Source organism: Cryptomeria japonica, chromosome 2 (genome assembly GCF_030272615.1).
Source record: "Cryptomeria japonica chromosome 2, Sugi_1.0, whole genome shotgun sequence".
NCBI lineage: Eukaryota > Viridiplantae > Streptophyta > Pinopsida > Cupressales > Cupressaceae > Cryptomeria > Cryptomeria japonica.
In genome coordinates this window covers 183,824,810-183,851,091 of record NC_081406.1, presented here as the reverse complement: position 1 = coordinate 183,851,091, position 26,282 = coordinate 183,824,810, and the positions used below count along the sequence as shown (strand labels likewise).

The window sequence follows — 26,282 nt, the reverse complement described above, 5'->3', positions numbered from 1 at the left end:
CAAATCCACTTGGAATCACTCAAAAATCACTCCAAATCACCTTGCAAGTCACTCCAAATCAACCTTCCCCCTTCTCAGCCCAAAACCCAATCAAAAAACACAAAATGAATTGTCTTTCCGCCATCAGGCGAGTTTTTGACTCGGACTCGCCGAGAGTAGAAGTCATAACTACTTGCCTTGCCCAAAAACTCGGCGAGTAGCAAAAACTCGCCGAGTTTTCGGCGAGTAGTCCATCTATGATATACACTACCACGACAATAGCAAGAAGTTCTGACAAAAAAGAACCAAGCATATACAATATTTTATTTGAATAAAGATACGTATAAAAGTGTACAAATATGCACTACCATGACATAGGCATGAAACTTTGAGAAAGGAAGAATCGAGCATATAACAATATTTTATTTGAAAAAATGATAAACATTAAACATTATCCCAATAAGGATAATAAACATGTTTGAACGATAAAAGCTCAAGCCATAAGATGTCTTATAGAATTTATTTGCCAACTTAGCATTACAAGAACTGAATGCTACATTTTAATTTGCAGCCTCTGGAACAGTAGATGGTCTCCGAAACAACAATCAGCATGCTTATTTCCATGGAAGTCAATGAAGTATGTAATAAGTAAAAAAGTGATACAGCTACTGTATAATTTGATTGTGCTGTGAAAGAACCCATACATGACCAATTTCGAGAGATGGGTGTTCTGTTAAAAAGGCCATCTTCACATTATCCCTTGTACTTTCTTCATTACATTCTACAAACCTTCCAGAAGCAACTCAAGAAATCTGCATGTTCCATTCCATTATATAGAAGAGGCTGGCTTAAACGAACAGTTTCTACCTGCTCATATGAGTTGATGAAGGAAGAGGCTGCACAGCTGCAAGCGGATTCACTTGTACATTGAATGCAAGTTGCCAAAAGTCAATCAAAGTCCTACGAAGAGCTCCTAATCGATTCCTCAAATTTCTGGATGATCAAAAGAAATATATCAAGGCAAAAATAGTTTCAATTTACATTAGTCAGTTAGTCAGGTGCTGAATCTAAAACTACTTAAATACAATGAAGTAGGTGCCTTTTTAGAAGCATTTATATTAACATTAAACTTGTGGATGGTGTAGCAGAAATGTCTTGGCCACGCATCCTACACCTCATACATAAAGATACAATTAAAAACAACACCCGTTAGATGACACTGTTATACAAGGAAAATGAATGCCATTAATAAAAAATTATTCTCAAATTTGCTTGTATTGCATTGCATTTGAGTACTTTTTTAATATCATTTATCTCAATCAAATATCTCTATTTATTGGACCAAACATTAGAACTAAGAATTCCTCTAGCTGATTATTTAATGCACTTCTTTTCCAAGGGAGAAATTTGAGCAAGCTATGATACACGAGTCCATATATACATGCATAGACATAAATATTATCTGAAGTATGTTCAGAAAATTATCATACAAAAAAAAGTTCGTATTTAAGTTTTTAACTTGATAATCACATTAACAGTGGAATGTATTAAACTATTAATTGCATAGCAGATGCAAAATAAAAACAAATTGAAGGTGCAAGAAAGTAGACCAATGTGGTTGGATGAAAAGCAAGTAGACCAATGTGGTTGGATGAAAAGCAAGTAGACCAATGTGGTTGGACCAAACATATATATACCTCATAGAGAGAGAGAGAGAGAGAGAGAGAGAGAGAGAGAGAGAGAGGCAAAAATACAGACATTTACATGTTAGTTTAATAACCCTAAAGTGCATGTAAGCAGGCAGCTACATATATAGCATTCCAAGAAAGCAAGCAATGTTGTGAAGATATAAACAGAGAAATGGATGGATGGAGAGAATTTTTATGTTGTCACATAAAATAAGGACGTATATATAGAGAGAAGAAAAACATTTCACATATGAGAATGATCTCAAATGATTCTCCTTCAAACCAAAATAGTAAATACTGAAAAAGAAATCCCAATTTTCATACCTTTTCACAAACTCTCGCTTCCTTTTCAATCCATAGACAAGAAGAAACATTGTAGCACAAACAAATATGATATTGCTCCAAGGCATTGCTATGTGCAGGTTTCCCAGCCTCAGATTAATTGTCGGAAACCACAAGGACAGTGATTCAAGCAACCTGGAGATCTTTGAGACAGCTTTATTCTGCTTGAGCGTTCCACATATTTCAGTATTTTTTGAACGATTGTTACTTTCTGATGAAGCTTTGCCCATATGCAGGACTCCAGTTTCTGCATTGTTAAGCAAATGATCTTTTCCTTTAGATGCCTCTTGTTTATGGCTTGTATCAGAATTTGCTTCCTTGAGACTTAGAACTGACCTTATCTTCAGTGCCATATCCTGATACATTAACAGGAGATTTTTAAATACAAAAAACACTAAAAGGTTAAGAAGATTTTGAAGAACAAAATATAACAAGCACCTCTTAATATACACATGAAACCCCTAAAGTTACTATAAAGAAAGAAAACAGGGACTTTCATTTTGGAGGCCTATGCATTTATAGAACATTTTAAGATTTGTAAATTACAAATATTGCCTTCAAATTAGACTGTTGCAACATAACACAGTGCATATTGGTAAAATATCCATGTAATGTGCTTATCCTATTAATTCAAAACAAGAAGTAGATAAGCATAGGTGAAAAACTATAACATCAACCATGTTTATCTAGTATTATGGAGCACTGTTTCCAAACCACAAACCATGCTGATGTTTTGTGTTAGCCTTACTGCTAGCTGTGCTAGTGAAGTGACTCTTTGAATAACATTAATCAGGAAAATTTATTCAAAGTGCCAAGAAAAACATTACTGGATTAAACCCTCTGCACCATGTTAGATGCCAATAACGATGATAATATTGGGTAGTGGTCCAACCCATTTTGTCTGTGCCTACTAACATAGTCAGATCCTCTTTGGGGCTAGTAGGCCAAGCCTTGAAGTATTAAGCCAAGTCCATCATTTTGTAACTCAAGCAGAACATTTTTTCAATAAGTAGACCATGTTAAACCCTAAACTGTATGTAGAAAATTAGATCCTACCGCCTTTTTTATGTGAAGGGGGGCATTTGACCTCTCATTACAATTATCAATGAGGGAGCAAGTTCAAATAGATTCTAAAACATGTTACCTTAGCCCTGGATGTCATGGTTTCATAGCATCCTTTTAAGTTGCTTGGCTTACCCTATCATGACCACTTGATTCCGTCCATTATGGTAATATGGTCATTTCAGTCATTCCAGCTTACAACTAACTCCATCCTCTGTTTACACGTATTTTGCCAAATTAACTTTGTATAGTCACTGTGACACGTTCAAGACTGCTTGCCTTAGTTTTCAACTCAAAAGTATGAATATATCTATTACAATGTCGTTAGCTATGAAGTACATTCTTCTTGACTAACATTAAGTGCAACAAGAAAAAGTGCAGCATATGATTTATGTGTTTAAGGATCTACCACGTGGACTACCACCAAATAGGGCAAGAAACGCAACAACACCCAAGATTACAATTACTAGAGGAAAAAGAAATTTGAAGAGAATTATTATGATGCCAATAATAGTAACTCTTCAGTGGTGAGACCAACACACACTATTTTGTAAGTGGTCAGATCACTTTTGGAATTAACTTAAAACCAAAGGGTCAGCTCACCTAACTTTTTCATAATAACGTGCCCAGATTTAATTTATTTAGGCTCTTTTGATATTTTCTCATGAGAATGCAAACTGAAAATAGCTAAAAGAGAAAGGAAATGAATATCAAAGTATACTACAGATGGATACCAAAAACTGTGTACTCTTTTATTAGGTAGATTTACACTGATGAGGACAAATGTAAGATAGATAAGAGCAGGCAAATGTACAGTGCCCAAGAAAAGAGCACAAAAAAAACACCTCAATTATTGTCCCCAGTTAATAGGAGGCTCATACCCTGACACTTGCTACTCGTCTCCTATATCAGAAATACATCCCCATCTCAGTGATCCATAGGGGGGCATCTCTGAACATTAGGATACTCCAAATGAAATTTATTTCCATCTCTATGTCTCCTGGAAGCATCTTTTGAGTATTGGGAGACTTCTTATAGAGGTTTCTCAAGTATATCATATAAATTACACTAGGTTTTCATAAAGTGCTGATATGTGGTTGACAAAAGCTACAAGCATAGTCTGCAAACTTGATGAGTACTCAACAACAATTAAGTTTTTAACAAAAATGAGCAACTCACATGAACTTAGTGAGCAGAGTTCCCAGCAAGTTTTATGCTCTGACTTGTTGTTTCTCAAGTATATCATAAAAAGTACACTAGGTTTTCTTAAAGTGCCAATATGTAGTTGACAAACTAAAAGCATAGTCCACAAACTCCCCAAGAACTCAGCAACATGCAAGCTTTTTTCAAAAGAGAATAACTCGCATGTAACCTCACAACTCAGTGAGCGGAGTTCCCAGCAAGTTTTATGCTCTCACTCACTGTGAGCACTTGGCAAGTCCAAGCATAAAACTCACGTATATGTTTTACACGTGTCAATGCTGGAAAATCACTCATTCAACATAAGAAAAACATTGGTTTTGGCCTTTCAAACCTTGTATATCCACAGCTGAAGGCCAGACAGCAGTTGACCATTCTTGACTGATTTGGAAGGAGTTTATAGCAGATTTGAAAATTGTCAGGAATCCAAGTTTCCCAAGTTTTCAATAGAACAAGGAAGAGGATATAGTGATTTCTTGTAATTCGTAACTAACATGGATATACAATTTATGACAATGATTCTCTATGACAATCCTTATAAATTCATTAGTTATCTACTGGCTGGTGTATTTGCAGGATGATGCAATTTTGTACTCTATTATATTCAAATCTAATAGTAAACACTTTCTCAATGTTTTATGCACTCACTTGATACCTTTTGTAACTGTATTTTGCATAATATTTTTTTTAGAATTGAAGTATTATTTAAGTTGTCAAATTTAGTTGAGTCAAATGAAATTTGATCCACCAAATCCAAGTTGAGTCCGAGTACGAAAACTACAACTAATATAACAAAAAAAAACACTAGTAGACTCATAATTTTGTATTTGTTACACAAGTTTTTAAGGGATTTTTTTGTAGAAGGTTTTCCTATCAAAACCCAAAGAGGCAATAGTACAAGGAGAAACAATAATAAAGCTTAACATGTGAACATGCATTAAAGTTTTTTCAATTGTTTAGAAACATAGTCATCTCTCAAGACCTCGATACCATGTTTTTTAAAATAATGGCATTCCTCTCCTAGTCTGTCTCCCATCTATAAGCAATTAGGGTTTAAAGATAGTTTTTATAGCATGATGATGATTATCAAATATCAATATAATTAATCTTTGCTTTCATTGACATCTATTTTAATATATTGAAATGTTTTCTTTAAAAATTTAAGCATTTTGGCATTTTATATTCCTTAGAGTCACACATCCATTGTAGGGTTATTTTTTCTAATATATATATATACCCAACTCTTAACCTGCTTTGAAAATGGCATACCTGAAACCATCATCTCTCATGCCAGAACTAGTCCATCTCTTGATAAATATGGTTATTGTAACTTAAATAAAATGGGTTAGGCTCCAGCAGCCTAGACCATGTGGAAGAAGAGATAATTAGAATGTATGTGATATTCACAAGAAAGTGGGTCACTACAAGAAGGCTTCCAATTGTCTCCTCCGTACTGAGAAAATTCTTTACAAAATTCTACATGACATGAGGAAACTTCTCCACAAAGATGACTTGGAGAACCACTTGTCATTGTGTTGGTACTAAGTGCTCAATTTACTTATGTTGATTGATGCAAATCCAAACATAAACAAGGGCATACTCTAGAGGATCAAAGTGAAAAGCTTTGGGGCTGATTTCTTGGAGAATAATATATGTTCCATGGACTATCTCTAAAGGGCTTCAAGCTGTGATGTTACTTGTGACAATGTTTATCATCTAAAGCAGAGTTCCGTGACTCGCGGCGAGTCATGCGAGTCGGCGGGCCGGGTGACCTCCGTCGGGTCACGGTGACCCTGACCCGGGCCCAAACGGGTCACAGGGTGTGACTCGCCGAGTCAGCGAGTCACCCCCTAACTTGCCAAGTCCAAGGGTCGTGACCCGGCCGGCGCAGCTTGAAAAGTGTGGACGCAAAAACAAAAAAATCATAACATATTTTTATTATTTGTTTTGCTATTTCCCTTTCTTATAACCCTAAAAGGGATTGGCATTCACTTTTATGAGTGGAAGAGAGGAAAAAAGAGAGGAAGAGAGAAAAATAGGAAGCCATAGTTTTGCAACCAGCTGAGAGGAAGAGGTGAAAAGCTTGCACAAATCACATTGGGGCAGCACTACAATTGCATTGAGAGCATCAAGGAGTCCATAGAAGCTCATTTCAAACACTTCTCAACAAATTTGAAAGAGGTAAGTGTTAATTTTTATTGATTATGTTGGTTTTTTTTCTATATTTATGGATTTTCGTTTTGTTGTTATTTTTTTTTTAAGTTCAACTTTCCAAATCTATATTGCATACTTCAATCACAATGAGATAAATAGAACAATAGCATAGCAAACCCTAGATTTTTTTTTTGAAAAAATTGTATACATGTATTTACAATTTTTTCTAAAAAAAATTTAGGGTTTGCTGATTTTTCTCAATTCTTAATTTCTTTCTTTGAAATTTGAAAATTTTCAAGAAAAAACATAATGCACAAATTAGTCTTTGCTGATTTTTTTAATTAGTTTAAAATTTTAAATTTAAAAGTTAAAACTTTGTCAAACACAATGCTCAAATGGTGATTTGTAAAATTGTCTTATTGCAGCAGCCCTCACGTTTTGAAAACAATTTTTTTTCCTAATGGCTCATCCTAATCCTCCACAACCTAAGCCTAGGAAACATGGTCAAAAAGATGAGGCATGGAAATACACTGAAGAATTCCCTGGTAGACAAAGAAATCAAACCAAGTGTATTTTTTGTAAGGAAATTAACCATGAGGGGATAAATAGATTGAAATATCATATTGTTGGCATACATGGTCATGATATTGAGCCTTGTACCGAGGCACCTCCCGAAGCAGTCCGTTTCTATTACGTCTAATTAGAAAATTTTGAAATACATAAGCAAACAAAAAAAAGACAAAGAGAGGAGTTATGTCATATTGGTTCCCCTCCACCCACATCCGCATCCGGCTCCGCATCCACTACTGCATCCATAGGTTGTGTTGGAGAGGGTTCTTATATGCCTCCCTTTTGTCCTAGTGCTTCTGCTAGTGCTAGTACTTCTATTTCTGCTCCTACTAGTCACACTTTTGGTCCTAGAGTGCGAAAATCCAAGATAGACAATTTTTTTGTACCACGCACTACTCCTGGCGCATAGCCCTCGCTTGAGAGCATATCTTGGAACAAGGAGGTCCATGATGCAGGAAGAAAAGCAATTTGCAAGTTTTGGTACTTCTGCAACATTCCATTTATTGCAGCCAAGTACTTTTTTATTTGATTGTTTTAAATTAAAATTTAAAATTTTATGGTTTGAAGTTGAAAATTGAAATTGAAATTGAACTTTTCTTATTTAATCAATTTCAATTTGTGACAGGTCTCCTTATTGGAAAGGCATGATTGATGCAGTAACCATTTGTGGGGCGGGGTTTAAAGCCCCTAGTGATACTGAGTTGAGTGGCCCTCTCTTGTTGGAAATGGTGGAAGATATGAAAGTTGACCTAGAGGACCACCGCCAATCTTGGAGCCACAAGGGTTGCACCATCATGACAGATGGTTGGACTAATAGGAGGAATAGAACACTCCTAAATTTTCTTGTTTCCAGCGGAGGTGATTGATCATTTTACTTCTCTATATGCATTGTGATTGAAATTGAATAATTTACATTCTAATTTATTGATAATTAATTTGTTTTATTTTCAGGATCCACCATGTTTTTGAAGTCCATCGATGCTTCCTCACATGTCAAAAATGCGGCATACTTATGTGAGGCTATTGAGGAAGTTATAGATGAGGTGGGGGAAGAAAATGTGGTGCAAGTGGTGACGGATAATGCAACAAGTTATGTTGCTGCAGGTAAACTTTAAAAGTTTATTTTTAAGTTTTAAGTTTTAACTTTTAAACTTTTAAGTTTTTAACTTTTAAATATTAATGGTAAAATTTCTTGATACTTATCACATCTAATTCTTTAACTAATTTAAAATTGTTGTAGGAAAACTTTTGATGGAGAGGCACCCAAAAATCTTTTACTCTCCGTGTGCGGCCCATTGCCTTGAACTCATGCTGGAGGATATAGGTAAGCTTGGATGGGTGAAAGAATGTGTTGAAAGGGCCAAGAATATATGCAAATTTATTTACAATCATGCATTGGTCCTTAGCATTATGAGGCAATACACGGGGGAAAGGGAGTTGGCTCGTCCTGGTATAACGAGATTTGCCTCAAATTTCCTCACATTGAAATCCTTGTTAAGATCAAAGGCATCTTTGAGGCGCATTTTTGTTGGTGAGGAGTGGACTTCCTCATCCTATGCTACGACCACTGCAGGGATGGATGTAGCAAATTGCATTTTTGATGAGGCAGGTTTTTGGACCCCTTGTGCAGAGATCGTGCAAGTAATTTTATAAATTTATATGCATATTTTTGTTTTGTTTGCATTGTGCAACTTTGCAATTTTTCTTATTTTCATGCATACTTGTGAGTTAACTATTTTTTTTTAACATTATTTGCAAGTCACTGAGCCCCTGGTAGTTCTCCTACGAGTTGTTGATGGGGAGAAGCCCGCTATGGGCTACATATATGAGGGCATGGATAGGGCCAAGGAGGCCATTAGATCTATATATGCTGGAGTTGAGGATAAGTATAGGCCTATTTGGGACATATTTGATAGAAAATGGCATAACCAACTTCATAGGCCCATCCATGTAGCAGCTTATTACCTCAATCCATCATTTCGTTTCCGTGCTGATTTCAAAGCGGGTGAGGAGGTTCTTAGCGGGCTATATTCAGTAGTACAACGGATGGGCACTGATACCACAGCTACACTTCTTGAGATGGATGCATTTAATAATACAGTAGGAGCAATCTTTGCCAGCCAATTCTGCAAAGAGGGTCAGACAAAATTGCAGCCAGGTACAAAATTCTAAAGTTTATGACATGCATTTTAATTTTTCATTTTATAATCTACCTTTAAAGTTGGAAATGAGACTAATGTTTTTTTCTTTTCCTTATCTCAGATAGATGGTGGCAAATGTTTGGGCCTTCAACCCCAAACCTTCAAAAAATTGCCATCCACATATTGAGCCAATCGTGCAGCGCTTCTGGATGTGAGCACAACTGGAGCATGTTCGAGCACATCCACTCGAAGAGGCGAAATAGATTGTCTATGGAGAGGTTGAATGATCTAGTCTTTGTTCATTACAACCTTCGTCTTAAGACCAAATAGATTTTGGACGCTGACTCCTCTCCGATCACTCTAGAGGAAGTCGACCCCGAGTCCGATTGGCTCACTGAGTCCGCCGATCTAGTCTTCACTGATGAGGACCTTGAGTGGGTTGACTAGGCAGACAGAGAGGCTGAGGCTGTGGCTATGGCAGAGGAGGAGGATAGAGCACGATCAGGCACAGCACCTATGGCTACTCAAACTGGCACATCACAGGCAGAGACTATGGCTACTCAGTCATCCAGGACCTACCTTAGACGCCTTTCTAGGAGGCAGATAGACGAGGCTGAGCCAGAGCCTGAGCCATAGACTTGTTTTTGTTTACACTTTACAGTTAGATATATGTTTGGGAACATTTGAAGTCGTGGATTTTATATACATTGGACAACATTTATAACTCTATATATCTATGTTTTCTAATTCCTTCAGCTACAATTTACATTTCTACACATGTGATGGATGTATGTTTATGTGAGTGATCAAATTAGCTTCTATTTGATGATGTTATAATGTCTTTAAGCTTAATTCAATAATGGGTGTATGAAACAAGTTTTAAATCATTAAAAATCTCTAAATTTCAAGGGTTTTCTTATTTTGCCGAGTCATTGCCGAGTCCGAGCCGAGTCACGAGTCGAGTCAGCCTTGCCGAGCCAGAGCCGAGTCCGAGTCTGGGAACTTTGATCTAAAGTTACCCAATAACACTCATGCAACTCCTTTTGTTGGCTCGAGTCTGTTGGAGAATTCCTTAAATTTTGATATAAAGCCTGGCCAAATTCTGCACAGAAAGAAAATTTATCTGATACATTCTTTCATTGGGACATATTTGGAACTCGACCAACAGAATTTTGTAAGGCAATTCTTTAAAATGTAACTCAGGGTCTTTCTTGTCAAACCTCTCTATTAATCTCTCCATGAACTCAACATAGGAGGTGATCTGATCAAGTCTCATGGTGATCATCTCATATGCCACCACGCATGTGCAATACCATCAAGACGTATTGCCACATACTTAAATGGCCTCTTCCTCTACCATAGGGTTGAGCTGAAAATAGGTATCTACCTTTTGAACCCACGCTCAAGACATAGTCTTTCTTGTGCCGATGTAATAAGAAAGAGTTAACTTCCCCACTTTCTTCTGCAAATCATAATTATGCATTCTACCACCATTGTGGGGTCTATACTTCATCCTGACATCAATATAGTCCCTCAATGAAATACCAACCTAGAACTTAGGACCTCCACCATTCCAATCACATCTGAATTAATCTTGCAAATCCATTATCTAAGGCTCCTTATGAACCTATGCTCATGCCCTCGGTGGAAAGGTAGGCATAAGAGGCCTCAAATGGATGGTTCTTGTTTGCCGATTTGACTTTCCACCATGAACTGAGTTCTCTCCATTATTGGATCCATTGTTGCCTCCCATATTAACATTATTGACATTAATTGGATCAGTAGCATTGTTTTTTCGGTCAATAAACGGCATAGCCAGAGATTTGATATTATATAGAAAATTAACAAAATTACAAAAGAAATAGCAGAATTTCAATCTGGAATTAACAGTATTTCTTAACATTAGATAATTCAAAAGTATATGTTCAACCTAGAAGCAATCCTTAGAATCATTGAACCAAAACTTTCTAGCAAGTCTACTGTCTTGACAACTTCACATTATTTCATACAATCATATTAAGAACTAAAACGAGTATATCAAAACAGTATAGAAAATTTAAAAAATTTTAACTTCATTTCTCCGACTCCATCCCTAGGCAAGAGAGCCAGGAACGGAGCAAAGCTGACCTCTTCTCAGACCACGTCCATGACCTCGTGACCAACCCCTTCCTCTTCCTCGAGTACCAAGCCAACCTCAACCATGGATCCCTTGTGGTTCATCTTGTTCATCTCCAGTTGAAGGCGGAGAGTCGTGCTCTTCTTTTATTTTGAGGAAGCCATTTATGATGGAAAAGTATCTAAATTCCTCCTCCTTGTCTTGATTTTCAGGGTCATCTGACTGGAACTTCCATTTGAGGTACTTGATTGCCATTGCTGCAACGGCCCTACGCTTCATGAGAGCAGGGGCTTTAAGGTTAAGAAGGAAAGGATAGAAACTGATAGTTTCTCCCGACTCTAAGAGAAGAGCCAAATCCCCAAGCTGTGGCAAACCAATTTCATGAAGGGCATATTTCAGAATTATTTCCAAACTAACCAATACTTCTTCAAACAAATGAGAGGCCATTGCCTTCACCTCTGCCTTCGAGACATGATTGTCAAGCAACGATGCCACAAATCTTGAGGAAATATGAGAATTATCCCTTGGATATTCGTTTTTGTCCAAATGACCCTGGCCCAAAATCATTTTGACTGCCAAGATTACCAGTGATTCAAAATTGTTGGCACCAATATTCACTCCCATTTGTTGGCACCAATATTCATTTTAATCAGTAGCATTGTTGGCACCAATATTCACTCCCATTTGTTGAGCCATTAATTCAGTTGAACGTTTTGACCGCTGATTTTGTTGTTGTGCTCTCTACTCTATAGCTTGTTTCCCTCTGACTAAGGCATCCAACAAATTCAGAAATCTCTCCTCCTGGATCTCCTACATTCCTATCACCCATATTTTTTGTGCTTTGGCTCTCTACTTCCCTTTGTTTTTCTAGAAACAAAATTGGGGCAGGCCTGTTCCTGCGATGATGTAGTGGAAAAGGTGATTGTTCCCAACCTGACATCACTGCTCTACCATATTGTACCCTCCAAGATGGCAGGATACACTGCTCGGATACCACTGTAATATGCTGCCCTGGTTTGCCTTGAGTTTTTTTTATTTTTGGTTTGTGTTTTGTTGTGACGTATTCACACATCGCCCCATTGCAAATGGGGACCCCTACTTTTTTCGCTTTGTGGGGTTTTGCTTTCTAAGTTTTAGAGTTTTGTCTGTTAGCCTTTGCTTTTCGAGTGTCGCCAAGGGGATCACTAGGATAGCAGGCTCTGCTTGAGCTAGGTTGAGTCTTTGGGGCCCCAGGATTAGGGTTTCTTTGAAAGTCTTCCTTAGGGCCTAGTTTTGATCTTGTTGCTAATTGTGTCTTGCTTGGTGAGTGAGTATCATTCTTGAAGGTCTTAGTTAGGTCGAGTTGGTGAGTGATGAAGTCTGGAATGTCATTCTGATCTTCAAATGCCCTGAAATTTGGCTAAGTCTGGAATGTCCTGATCCTAAAATTTGACTAAGTCTGGAAAACTGAAGAATCCTCCAAAAACTAGATTTTGCAATATAACTCCTGGAGGTCCGAAACCACTCTCAAACATCCTGATAGCATATATGGAATATAACTTAAAGTATTCTTTCTTATACTTAAATGTTATATTCCATAAAATGATCCTAACGGAGAGACCAAAATGTCAAATTTCGCTCCTGACCCTTCCAAAGGGTCCAAAGCGAATTTCGCTCCTAACCCTTCCAGAGGTTCCAGAGCGAAATTCTTGAAAACCTCATTTTCTCCCTTGTTTAGACCAACGTTCTAGTTTTGAGGTGATGAGATGTGAAAATGTGAAGGATTTTGGCCAAGATTAGGAATTACGCTCCTGACCCTTCCAAAGGGTCCAGAGCGAAAATCCTTATAAACCTCAAATTCTCACTTGTCAAGACTAATTTCCTAGTTTCTAAGGCACGTTTGGAGGTATTTTTGAATGTTCTAGCCTTAGGGAGTGAGTAAAGATGAAGGATTCTAGCCCAAAAGATGAATTTTGCTCCTGACCCTTCCAAAGGGTCCAGAGCGAAATTCTTAAAAACACTCATTTTTCCCTTGGCTAAAGTCAAGATCTCGGTGGAAATGCAAGAGGAAGGATCTATGTTTGCCTCCCAAAGAGGATTGGAGTTGAAAAGGTCAAGAATCAAGCTCAAAACATGATTTTCGCTCCTGACCCTTCCAAAGGGTCCAGAGCGAAAATCCTTATATCTCTTGTTTCCTTCCTTGTTTTGGCTAGGCGTTGACATGATGGGGGATGAATTGGTATGTTCTTGCCTTGAGAGGGAGTTGGATGATTTTGAAGATCAAGATTTTAGCCTAAGAGTGATTTTCGCTCCTGACCCTTCCAAAGGGTCCAGAGCGAAATTCACTATAAACCTCATTTGCTACTTGATTTGGGCATCAATCCTTGTTCCTTAGGTGGAAAATGATCTAAGTTTGCTTCTTGAGGTGGTTTGAAGTTTGAAAAGTGAGTGATCAAGCCTAAACTAAGATTTTCACTCCTGACCCTTCCAAAGGGTCCAAAGCGAAAATCCTCCTAAGGCTCATTTCCTCCCTAGATTGGCCAAATTTTGGATTTGCAAGGCATCTTGAAAGGAAGGATGGACATCTTTTGCAATTGGAAATGTTTGAAAGCATTGAAAAGTGAAGGATATTGAGCCAAATAGTGAATTTCGCTCCTGACCCTTCCAAAGGGTCCAGAGCGAAATTCCTAGAAACACCTATTTTTCCTTGGAGGTGGTCAAGTCCTTGGTTTTTTATGGCGTGGATGGAAGTGAGATAGCATGTCTTTTCCTCTTGAGGTGGTTTGGAGTTGGAGAAATGAAAAATCAAGCTCAAAACATAGTTTTCGCTCCTGGCCCTTCCAAAGGGTCCAGAGCAAAAATCTTCATAGACCTCATTGTCTTCCTTGTTAGGCCAAGTTCTTAGTGTCCAAGGCATGATGGGGGAGGGATAGACATATTCTTGCCTTGAGAAATGATGGAAAGCAATAAAAGATGAAATATCAAGCCTAGAATGAGATTTTCACTCCTGACCCTTCCAAAGGGTTCCTTGTTTGACCCAGTTTTGATGTCCAAGGCATGTTGAAAGAGAGAATGGGCATATTGAAATCCTTGGGGATGTTTGAAAGCGTTGGAGAATGAGGGTTTTGGCCAAGAAAGGAAATTTCGCTCCTGACCCTTCCAAAGGGTCCAGGGCGAAATTCCTTGCAAACCTATATTTTCAACCTTGCTAGGGCTTAAAACCTTGTTCCTTAGGCGAAAAAGAGATGAAATTTCACCTTGCAAAGAAGATTGGGATTGAAAGAATGATGATTTTGGGCTAGAAAAGGAAAATAGCTCCTGACCCTTCCAAAGGGTCCAGAGCGAAAATCCTAAAATCCACCTATTCCTCTCAAATTTGTGCCAAGCCATGCCTAGACCAAGGTGAGGAAAACTCTTAGGATTGCCCTTGAATGATTTTTGACCACCAAGAATGTGAATTTTAGGCTAGGACAAGGATTTCGCTTCTGACCCTTCCAAAGGGTCCAGGGCAAAATCTTAGATAGGTCTTGTCCTTGGCCTTGATTTTGAGCGAATTTTCCCTTTCAGGCCTTCTGGGGATCAAGCAAATGTGGTCAAAATTGAGGGATGGATCCAAATGAGGGAATCAAGGGGAGACAAAGTGAGAAGAGTGGAATTGAGTGAGAGAAGACAAGCTAGGAATGAATTTCACTACTGACCCTTCCAAAGGGTCCAAAGCGAAATTCTCAAAAACCCCTCTTTTGCCCCAAATTTGCATCAAGATTGGTGTTGGTTGAGAATGAGGGCGTCCTTGGGCATGTATCTAAGCAAGTACGGTTACAAAGTGAGAACAATTTGAGCCAGGAATGCAAAATTCGCTCCTGACCCTTCCAAAGGGTCCAGGGCGAAATTCTTATAGGGCCTGTCCCTGGGGAGAATATTGAGCAAGCTTCATTTTAACATCTTCTTGTTGATAATTTAAGGTAGAAAATGTTATGTTGAAATGAATTTATTATGTGTCCTTAATCATCTTTTGGTTTGTCTTGCAGTTAAAAGAAGACCAAGCCAAGACAAGGACGACCTTCTCCAGTCCAGCATCATCAAAGACAACCTTCTCCAGTCCAGCATCATCAAAGACGACCTTCTCCGGTCCAGCATCATCAAGGACGACCTCTTCCAGTCCAACATTTCAAGGAAAGGTACACCATCCATCCTGCACATCAAAGACAAAGGAGGTCAAAGCAAGGGTTCGTTGAAGAAGCAGAAAGTTTCAGAAGAGTTAACTAAAGTTAGGTTCTCAACATCATCAAATTGAATATATACCAAGTTGCAAGTGTCAGACAAGGTGGCATCCCAGTCATCACTCCTCCAGCCGGATTGGTCCACCTCAGCGTGTCCAGATTCAATGTACCTGACTTATTGGGGATGGCACAAACTTCGATGTACCTACCCCAGTTATCCATTGGTCGAATATTCCAAAGAAGACATGTGTCCAAATAATGCAATTATTTCATTGGCCAGAATTGAGTTGGTTGTAACAAACCCTAATTAAGGTTTTCATTGTAAAATCTTGGCCATTGATCTCAAATGATCTGAGCCATTGAATTGTATTGAGAGCGCTATATAAGCCCTGGCTCCTCATTTGTAAAGGCTAATAGTTAGTCAGTAGTTAGAAGGTGAATAGTTCGAAATAGTGAATAGTCAGTTGATAGAATAGCTATTAAAGTAGAATAGAAAGAGAAGGCAAAGATTGTTGCCAAGATGTTGTAAAAGACTTGTAAAACTTCATTGAAGAAATGGTGAAATTTATGGGTCGATTCAACAATTTGCATGGTCTCTATACTTCTCATATTTGATTTCATGTTATTAGATGAGTGGAAGAAATGTGTTTGATTGATGGTGAAATTCGTATATCCATACTACTAATAGTTTGTTGATTGCATTCTTGCCTTGTGTAGTCAACTGGAATCATTCAGTTTAAGCTTAACTTCAAATGTCGCTTCTTCACTGATATGCATCAACTTGATGGTGTCTATGCCTGTAGCGATGATCTGAACATCATAAAGTTTTCCTCCGAAGATCGCACTAACCTTGTGGAGATGGTCCTGGGATGTCAAAACAAGACTTAGTTAGAATTTCATCAAAGGTTATTCATTGCTCCTACATTCTTAGTGTCAGAATTAGATCCTTTCCTCGCCCTCATCCTTTTCCTTTTTTTTCAAAATCTAGACTAGTGAAATCCTGTGTTCCAGTAATATTCAAAGCGAATCAGACGTTCAGTCATCAAGTGTAAGTCCCCTTGTGATTCCAGCAAAATCACATCATACCACAAAGAGCTTATCCACGAGTAGAGATCCTACATAACAGAACCTTGGAGTTACTCCGACTGATCCTTCGGCAAGATCTTTAGCAGTCGGGAACTTTGTTCAAGAGAGGATAAGGTACCTTTAGGTATTTTATTCTGTGTTTGCATGTGCATAAAAAACACATCAACATGTTTGCAATTGTTTTTGAACGATAAATAAAGTGCAGATAATAGGAATGCTTGCAGAAAAATAACTCAGAAAATTGACAATATACAGAAAGTAACAAATCTCAAAATTCCACACTCAATTTCTAATCTGAATATACAATATTTCTCTATTTCTCCGAAGTATGAGCAACCCAGTTCATAAAAGAGCATTACATATGTATTTCAGACATACCCACAAAATGCAGCAATGAAATGACTTAGTTGTTCACAAAATGTGCAAACTAGCACTGTAGAAATGGACACCAACCTTCAAGAAACCCTCCCAGGGTTGCGCATTGGATAGAAATGACTGAGAACACTCGAAACGCCTCCCAAAAATTTATCAAACCAGCTTCAAACCCTAGTGCCCTCCTCTTCCAGAAAACACATTCTTCCTTGATTGGTGCGGCTAGCCTTAGAAGGTACGGCTAGCAAAAATCAAACCCAAAGACATGCAATAAACTTTGAAAACCAATCAGCCACCAAGAAAAGTCTCTAACAATCTAAAGTTCTGAGAACTGAAGAAGAAGATATAAAATCACCATTGAAGCTCAACTGTAATCTTTGTGTGAAATCACCTAGATATCCTCCAGATTGTGTCTTTCAACAATGTGGAGAATGTTGTCTATAAGGGATTTCATCCTCACAAACCCTAAGAAGAATAGTCTCCTCCAAGAACAAGAACAATATCAAATATCAAATCCAGCATGAGCAAAATGAACTCCAAAGCTTTCTTTTATAGCCTCTCCAAAAGGTTCGACCCCTTCCTCTTTTGCCTTTTTTAAATATTTAATTAAAATAATAAAATCACTTATCCCTCCAAAGCGGCATCCATGTCTCCAAAAGGCTCCTTTACTAAAAATTAACACTATACTTCAATATTGATGTCATATAGTTGTTTAGTTAAAATATTTATAAAACAATAAAGTTAAAACTTTAATTTAACTTTATAAAATAATAATTCATCGTTATTTAATTTAACAATCATAAGACTATATTAAATATCAAAATATTGATATCTACTCCTCCCATCGACATATATAAAAATGGTAACCCTGCCAGCTATCTCAGTGGGTTCCCAAAACCGACTTACTAAAAATAATAAGTATTGGAGAACTCACACAAAATCACTCCAGAAAAGGGCATTATGTTCATAATAATTGTCGGAGCACAACTAAACATTTGATACTACCATCCTACTAGATAAATTGTCTCCAGAGTTCCCTAAACCTAACACATTAGCCTATGGGAACCCACTTAATAGGCTAACTGTCCACCAAATTGAATTGGTTAGGAAGGGGACATTACACACAACAAATGAATAGACATGTAGTGGAGTAGCTGATGTTTGACTACATACTGGATAAAAATCAGTTTACTGATTTTAATATACTTTGCATCTAATTCTTAAAGTGGACTCTCATGGGATGTATATATATCCCTAACGTAAACCAAAAAAAGGCTAAAATACATATATATTTATGATTTTATATGATTTGTATGAATGCACCCAAAACATACCCAACCCTCTAAAAAAAATAGTCAAACATACCCATGATAGGTATTTAGTATTTACACTTACATTTTGGTTTTTTTCTTATTCCTCTTATATCCCCTATCATTATGTCTCCTAAGTTTGATTTATTTACAACCAATTTGATATCAAATGATTGGGTGATTAGTTACTCTTAGGAGGCTTTGGGAGTTATTTTCTAGTGATATATATTTGTACATTGTTGTACATTGTGATGATGAAGGAATATCATATTATATAGCCACACATTTATGAGTCCATTCTTCTTCCTTCATTGTCGATCCTATGAAATGTCCTTTTAGTGGTATTAGAGCCTCAAACCAAGTTCGATTCCCCAATTGGGATGGGTCTTGGACTAACCACCACACCTCTAGGAATCAATCTAATGGATGAACTACCACTCTAGGAATGTAGGACAAAGCACCCACTCAAGGCCATGAACTTGGGTTTGGAAGTTTACCAATACCTACAATTTGGTGTAATGGCAAACCTATCAACCATTGAAAATGAGAGAGCCAAAGGCTCAAACACCTTAATCAATTGGTCATATTCAACACATAATTATTACATTTCAATGGCTTTATAAATCCTTTCAACTTTCCAACTACCTAAACCACTTGACAACTAGCACAAAATTAATTACATACTCCTATTTAATAAATAACAACATTAACTTGTTGATTTATTTTCAAGAATACTTTTGGAATAAACTAAGTGTATTTTTTGTATCATTCCAAAAGCATTCTTGCAAATACAACATGGACTGTACAAAACTTATGCCAACTACAATAACCTATTATTTAATTATCTCACACAAATATTAATCTATGTCATGCACTAATTCCTAACATCCCCCTTTAGTCTTGACATAGGAACTTTATTCTGAAGTTGCATCGATAGTTCACTTGATTTAGTCGTTGCTTTCAACTTTTGCTGCAGAGGTTCACCTATTTCATATTCGATCCCCTTCAATGGAAACTCTCCATGGATGTCATTATCCACCGATAATGCATCCTTACAATGTGATCAATGTATACAAAATGTCCTTATAATTGCTATTACACCCTTAATGCTCCAAATATCCTTATTTATACATTTATACAAAGATAATGTTTCATCTTAGCTTCATTAAATATTCTACACAATATATCTTGATATGCTTTTGTATAATGCAATCTTACCCCTTCATCATTCTATCTTTCAACTTTAACTATTGAAAATTTCCTAAATCAAGCAAAATACATACCAATCACTACTCAAATAATTGCTACACAAGTACTATGTTGGTCGGTGGACATGCACTCCAAGATTTTGTGAAATGCATTGCCAAACCCTTCAAATGAATTTGCACTTTACATATCTGGAAATTTGATAGCCTTTCAACACAGATCATGACCCAAATGCCTTGTTACAAGCACCAATGCTCCCTGGTTTCAACCACTTCCTTGAATACCATCAGCATTTACTGTTGCACTGGAATGGTGTTCCATTCTCCTTTTAATAACTGGCACTTCTACTTCTTTCTTCAAATTTAAAATCTTACCACAATCAAAAAAATGCATGCCCGAACAATCTGTAGACTAGCGGCTTTACACTAGATAGACTTTAAGCACTTCATCCCAAACATGAGAAAGCAACATCCACGATAGGTAATTATTACAATGAAGAGGAAGAATATGCTCCACTAAACAAGAGTGAAATATCCACTCACACACAGCAACAAACTCTCACAACACTTCCAACCCCAAAAAACAATGATATCAGGTTCAAACAATTAAATTCATTTGTGAGGTCACAAAAACTGGAAAATCCATTAATTTCAAAAAGTTGGAAATTTTTCTATAGCAAATGAAAAATGAAAATCCAAACTAAACTGGATAAATACATCTGGTCCAAAAAATTCAGACTGAACCCCAAATTCAGTAACTCTGGTGTTCATTGTAGTTGGCAACTGAAGATCATTCATCAATTCCGGGATCATATTCATATGACTGTAATTATAAGGATAAGCTTGACCAATTTGTCTTTGATTTAACAGTTATGAGTGGACAAAGCTTTTCTGTTATTAGCAATATAATGAGTGTCCATGAGGATGAGGTTCAGATGAGGCCTAGAAACCCTGGAATTCAATTCCTGAATCACTCAATATCCAATGATGTGACTTTTATTTGATTAGAAGAACCTTGTCCTTTATTTTAGTGCACAACATCCCTCTGTAGGATGTCTGCTGTGTTTATGATAAAAACTATATCTCGACTAACCGATGTCAGATAAGGCAAACCCTTGGTAGAGACACTCAGTAAAGAACTTCCATTCTTTAGTATGAGCTGGAAGGCTTAGAGAAATTTCCATAAGAAAAAGAAATGCTCTTCTTCTGAGATGGAAAAGATCGGCCTGGGTTTGGAACTCCTTTTTGTCACTTGAGCTTCAACTCCTAAGAATGAGATGGCAAACAACTCTAAATCTTAGAGATGAGAACACAATGAGACAATTGTTGTCTATTATGGTAATAACACAACAAAGATATCCTTGAGAGTATTTTCATTTACTCTTATAGTGAGAAGATAAGAACATAACAAAGACCTCAAGCAATACACAATTCCAAGAAACGGGAATCTTTTTTTTGCATTGAGTTTTTCAATAGACTTAATTAAAATATATATAAATATTATTTAGAGATAAAAGAGAGATTTCCTTTCATTTAAAAAATTAGCCCTACAAATAAAATAAATCCTAAGTGGCAATCTGTAGCTGCACAGAAATCATAAAGAAAAATCCACTACAAAAAGATAACTACCTAGAAAACTATACTTCTGCTAGGCACAAATCTTTCTAGTCACATGGCAAACTCTCATCAACCTAGCAGAGATGTGCAAGAGAAACTTTAAAAAGATTTTTCTAATTTCCATTATCTTTAAAGTCCTTTACACGTTTGTTTTTAAATTACTTATTTCTCAATCTCAATACAGTAATGAAAGATGCAGGTCGTGGTGATGAATTAAACCTACAATAATCGTAAGACATTTAAAGCTGCTTCAATGTACCATATGTTCCAGGCTAGGAGTTCATTGGAGAGAATATCATTTGCCCAAAATGGGGGCTTAATTCCACATCCATTCAGAGCTGCAAACTTACACAATCTGACTTAGACCACAAGCTTGAAATGGAGGCTGATATTTGCATGCAGAATGTAAAGGCTACAAGTGTTAAACCAATGACAAATATTTGTAGATTTCTCATTGGACTCAAGACTCAAGAGTACTGAACTATGTTCGGATTTGTTTTCCTCAACTAAAGGTAGAGATTTGTTGAAGTCCAGATCTACAGATAATGATCTCTTTGCAAATCTATGTTGCATGCAGATCAGAAGTGGCTCAATATCTGAAAAAGTTTTGTGGCTTGCCCCAGCTTAGCTCTAGTCACCCCTGAAACAGCACAGAAAATCACAAAGGAAGATGGAAGATGGACGATTGAAGATTGAAGGATGAGATAAAGTGAAAATTTGAGCCATAAAAGGAAGCAAAGACACAAAGACACAATTTCAGAGTCTAAGATGGAAGGACAAAAAAGTTGGATTCCAGAATCTAAACAAGAAATATAGACAAACTAGGCCCTGATCTCAAATTAGATATAGAAAGTAGAAAACTAGAAAGGAAATAAATAGTAGAGAAGCAAGAGATAGCCACCAAAATTGATGTTGTATTCTCTTCATCAGGTAGGCTAAACAAATTTACAAGAATCAGGTGAGATTTGGTTGGTTAAGACAAAGTAAATGCAGGGTGCACAAGAACTAGGAACCCAAAGACATCTCAATTAGTCTAACATACCTGCAGTTGATAAAGCTCCAATGTATTGAGCCATGTGGAAGGAGTTATATTTACAATTACTGTGATATTTAAATTTTACATATAATTTCCAGAAGTGATTCTCATCAATTTCATAGGCTGAAAAATAGGTTTCCTCATACTTAAGTTTACAAAATCAGGCTTGCCCATCCCAATATGATGCCAAATTAGATCTTCTGGAGCCTTTATATTAGCAGTCGGAAGACTGATCTTTTGGCCAAACACAGGGCCCTTACTGCTATTTTGAGTCTCCTTGGCCTTAGTTGAAAGCTATAGCTTTTATGCACTCTTTGCAGATGCCATATTTGATAATATTTTTATTTAGTTTTTGTTTTTATAGCTTCCCTTCTATTCTTCTCCTCAAAATTATCTGATTCCAATTTCTGTACAGCATGCTGCTTGTGTCAGCCATTTTAGTGCTGTAATGGTAAACATTTTAAGAGCTAGTCTTTCCAGCAAATTTACCCATTAAGAAAACCCATAAATGAGTGGATCTTAAGCAGTGACATCAGCTGTTAAGAGGAAAACACCTGCTTGTGTTTACTGTATGTAAAGCCTTTAAAGGAACATTTGCAGCTATATTGTCACATCCCATTTAATTATCCTAACTTAATCAATGGATTATTGTATTAATCACAAGCGATTTCAGAAGACAATTGAAGATGTTAAGTGTCTTTGAAGTATAATGGTGATGATTGATTATATATTATTTTTTCATAAGTGCGCTAGAGACTATTTACATTCTCTTACATTGGAGAGAGAGAGTATCAACAGGGAAAGGCTCTAGCCAGAGGAGGTAACTTCTCATGATGGGATCATTCATCACACTCACTTAAACTCATGTAGACAGGTCGGTTGCATGTGTTTAAGATTTAAATGTTATGGGTTCCTACATCTGAGTATACATATAGGTGTAGGTGTTTGCATATGCACATATAGACATGTATATCAATATGATTAATGAATGTAATATTTCAATATATTACTAATTTTAGTAGCATGATTATTGTTATTACTTACCCTTTATCTCCATATCGACAAGCTAGTAGTCTTTGTTTTATTTATTTACTAAAAAAGATTATAGATTATTTAAAGGAAGATAAGACAAAATAAAGTAAAAACTAATATTTTATTTCAATGTTGGTATTCCTTTGAGAAAAAGAAAGATTAATTATTTAAAAACGAGATAAAAAGAAATCTAATAATTTTAAATAGAAACTAAATTCAAATTAGCCCACTACGTGCCTTTGAATGCTTACACAATGTTGCATGCATGAGACATAACGTGGGGGAGCTGGCAAAAGTTTGGGGAATTTTGGCTACACCTGGCTTTACACTTGCCAATTGCAATTGGCTTAGAAGTTTCTAGAGACTCTAAAATGAGGGGGGAGGAAAGGGTGGCAAATTTCCAGGAGATAATATTTTTCTAAAGATGCCAGCCAAATAGTTTGGTGTCTGCTCTGTGCTGCCAAATAGTGCACTCCAACTACAAACATAAGGAGGGATATACTTTTACCTTTGAGGGAACAAGAGCATAAGATTTATCAGATGCTACTTGGGGACAAAATGAAAATTGGAGTATATGTTTGGGCATGTCATTATCCATTCCACAGGCCAGACACTCTTCCTGGCACCATTTTCAGAAGTACTTTAAAATGTTAAGGTATTTAGTTCAAATTCTTCATTTATTATTCTGCTAAACTTAAATAACTAAATATTCTAGTTTGAATTTCAATAAGTTCACTGAGAAATGAACTGTATAGAGATGGAAATGATTATTATTCTTATCATATTGTGAACAGCAAGTTAATAGAAATCGGAAGACTACAAACCTTACAAAGAGTAAGGTTACCCACCCAGTGAGTAGTTCTCATGCAATTATGTTCAGCCACAGAAATCCTGGGCAAGAGTCTTTTACAAACTAACAGTTAAGAATCGCTAGTGATTCCTTACTTGGCTGTTGGATCCTTTCTCTTAAAATTTCATAGACTGGTATACCTACTCTCTTTAGAACCCAAAGGGGTTTGTTGTTTCTATTAGATGATTCTAATGAAGATATGAATTTACCTCAACCCTTTTCAATTAAACAAAGAATTTATGGAAGAAAAACTGTTTGAGATCCTTTGACAGACAAGTATGTTGGGATTCAATTTGTTTTCCAAAAGGAGGTGTAGCCAAAATCTATATAATTTCTATCAAATATTCTATGTATACTGAATAGAAATTTGTTGGTGCACATATATCCCTGTGCCAATCACATTATTAGCTAGGACAAATTTGGGGAAACAATAGTTCAACGTGTGCAGCAATCAAAATATGCGGTTAGTGTAGTTTTCTATTCCATTTACACCCTTTACCATTCTGGTGTTGGGGGTCTATACTATTAGAATAATACATTCTTTTTGCAATTTTGCAACGTGTTAGAGCTACAAGACTAACGCAGGTGAACTGAAATACAAAATACAAAATGATTATGAAGGGCAATATGATCATAGAGGTTAAGGCTTATAGCCCAGGGATATTTAATATTTATGTTTTTTTTTTAAAACTTTAGAAAAGTGGAAATTAGTTTAAACAATTATGCAAAGTCAGGTTACTCCAAATTAGATTTACAGGAAAATGCATAAAGATACAATAGTATAAAATTTGGAAGCTTCAACCTTTCACTTTTCATTAGAACGGGAAATGTCAGCTTCATTCCCTATACTTCATTATTTTCAGCTTATAATCTGGAAGTAATGATTTTATCTAGCCATTAAAATTTTACTAAGTTGCATACATTGAAACTTTAGAAGGAACTTTTGATTTGCATAACATAGATGTTCATGACTTAGTACAATAACCCTATGAGGAGTAACAGAAGTAAAGGAGTCTTTGAAGAATGACCATGCAAAATGTTTGGAGGTGTGAATACACTTTTCAAACACCTTGCCCAGACACCGATCTCTTTTCAGAATATCTATTATATCTTGCATGTTAATGGTAGCATTTGAAATTTAACTGTCTTCACCCCTCTAAATTGTTATAGGCAAACATTCATGGCACTGCCATTAGTTTTTCTACTCGAATGGATAACCCTCTAGGATCAATGGAAAACTGATTTACTTGTTCCATAAGTAAAACTTGGAAAAATAGTCCAAATGTCTTAAAATGCATTGTTAGTAAGAGTGGAGAACTCTCAAACATTCAAACTGAACATACATCTTCAGCTATAAAATATTAAAACTGAGTTGATTTAAAGAGAGATTTTTTTATAAAAATAATTACTTGCATAGTATAAGACTGTTATGTGGTCAAATTGCTGTTTTAGGTAAGCTGGTAGGCTGTTTTGCAGAGAATTCTGCTCGCACGTGTTAAGGATTCCTCCTAAACGCTTCCTAGGTTTTTCTCTTTAGCTTTTAAGCTTTCCAAAACATATTGAAGTTTTAAAATTGGATTAGTAACAAAAAAGTTATGACCATTTTAAAACTGTCCTGTTTCGCTGCAAATCAGCAGATTAAAAACTGATAGCTGATTAGATGTTGAAATATATGAATTCAATGGGTATTATTGTATGTATAAATGCTAATACCTTGGAACTATATTACAGGAAACAATGCCAGATTGGGTCATTGTTGACGTGTATTTTGTACACAGCCTAACACAGAATAAAATACCTAAGGGTATCTTATCCTCTCTTGAGAAAAAGTCTCTAACTGCTGAAGATTCGCATAAAGGATCAGTTAGGATGACTCCAAGGTTCCTTTTAGTAGGGTCTCTACATGTGGACAAGCTCTCCGTGGTATGATGTGATTTGCTGGAATCACAAGGGGACTTACATTTGGTGATTGAATTTCCGATCTGCTTTGCTGGAACACAGGCTCTGACCAACTTAGATTTGAAAAAATGGAAAAAGGATGAGGGTGAAGAGAAGATCTAATCCTAATACTAAGAATGTAGGAGCAATGATTGATTTTTGATAAAACTCTAACTAGATCTTGTTTTGACATCAATGGAACATCTACACAAGGCTAGTGCGATCTTCTAGGGAAGCTTTATGATGTTCAAATCATCACCGCAGGCATAGATACCATCCAAGTTGATGCATATCAATGAAGAAGCGACAAATTGAAATTGAGCTTAGGCTGAATGATTCCAATTGACTACACAAGGCAAGTCTGCAATCAACAAACTGCTAGTAG

General features: G+C 36.6%; 1 protein-coding gene across 1 annotated transcript in view; it reads right to left on the bottom strand.

The window, feature by feature from the left end:
• Positions 1-382: 382 nt before the first annotated feature.
• LOC131053677 (protein APEM9) overlaps positions 383-26,282 on the bottom strand; it is an 84,402-nt gene continuing 58,502 nt past the window's right edge. The window contains exons 5-6 of the mRNA XM_057988283.2: positions 1,992-2,365; positions 383-972 (exon numbers count right to left, since the gene is read on the bottom strand). Coding sequence (XP_057844266.1) covers positions 843-972; positions 1,992-2,365 — 504 coding nt within the window. The 3' untranslated portion in view covers positions 383-842. The remainder of the gene's footprint in view (positions 973-1,991; positions 2,366-26,282) is intronic.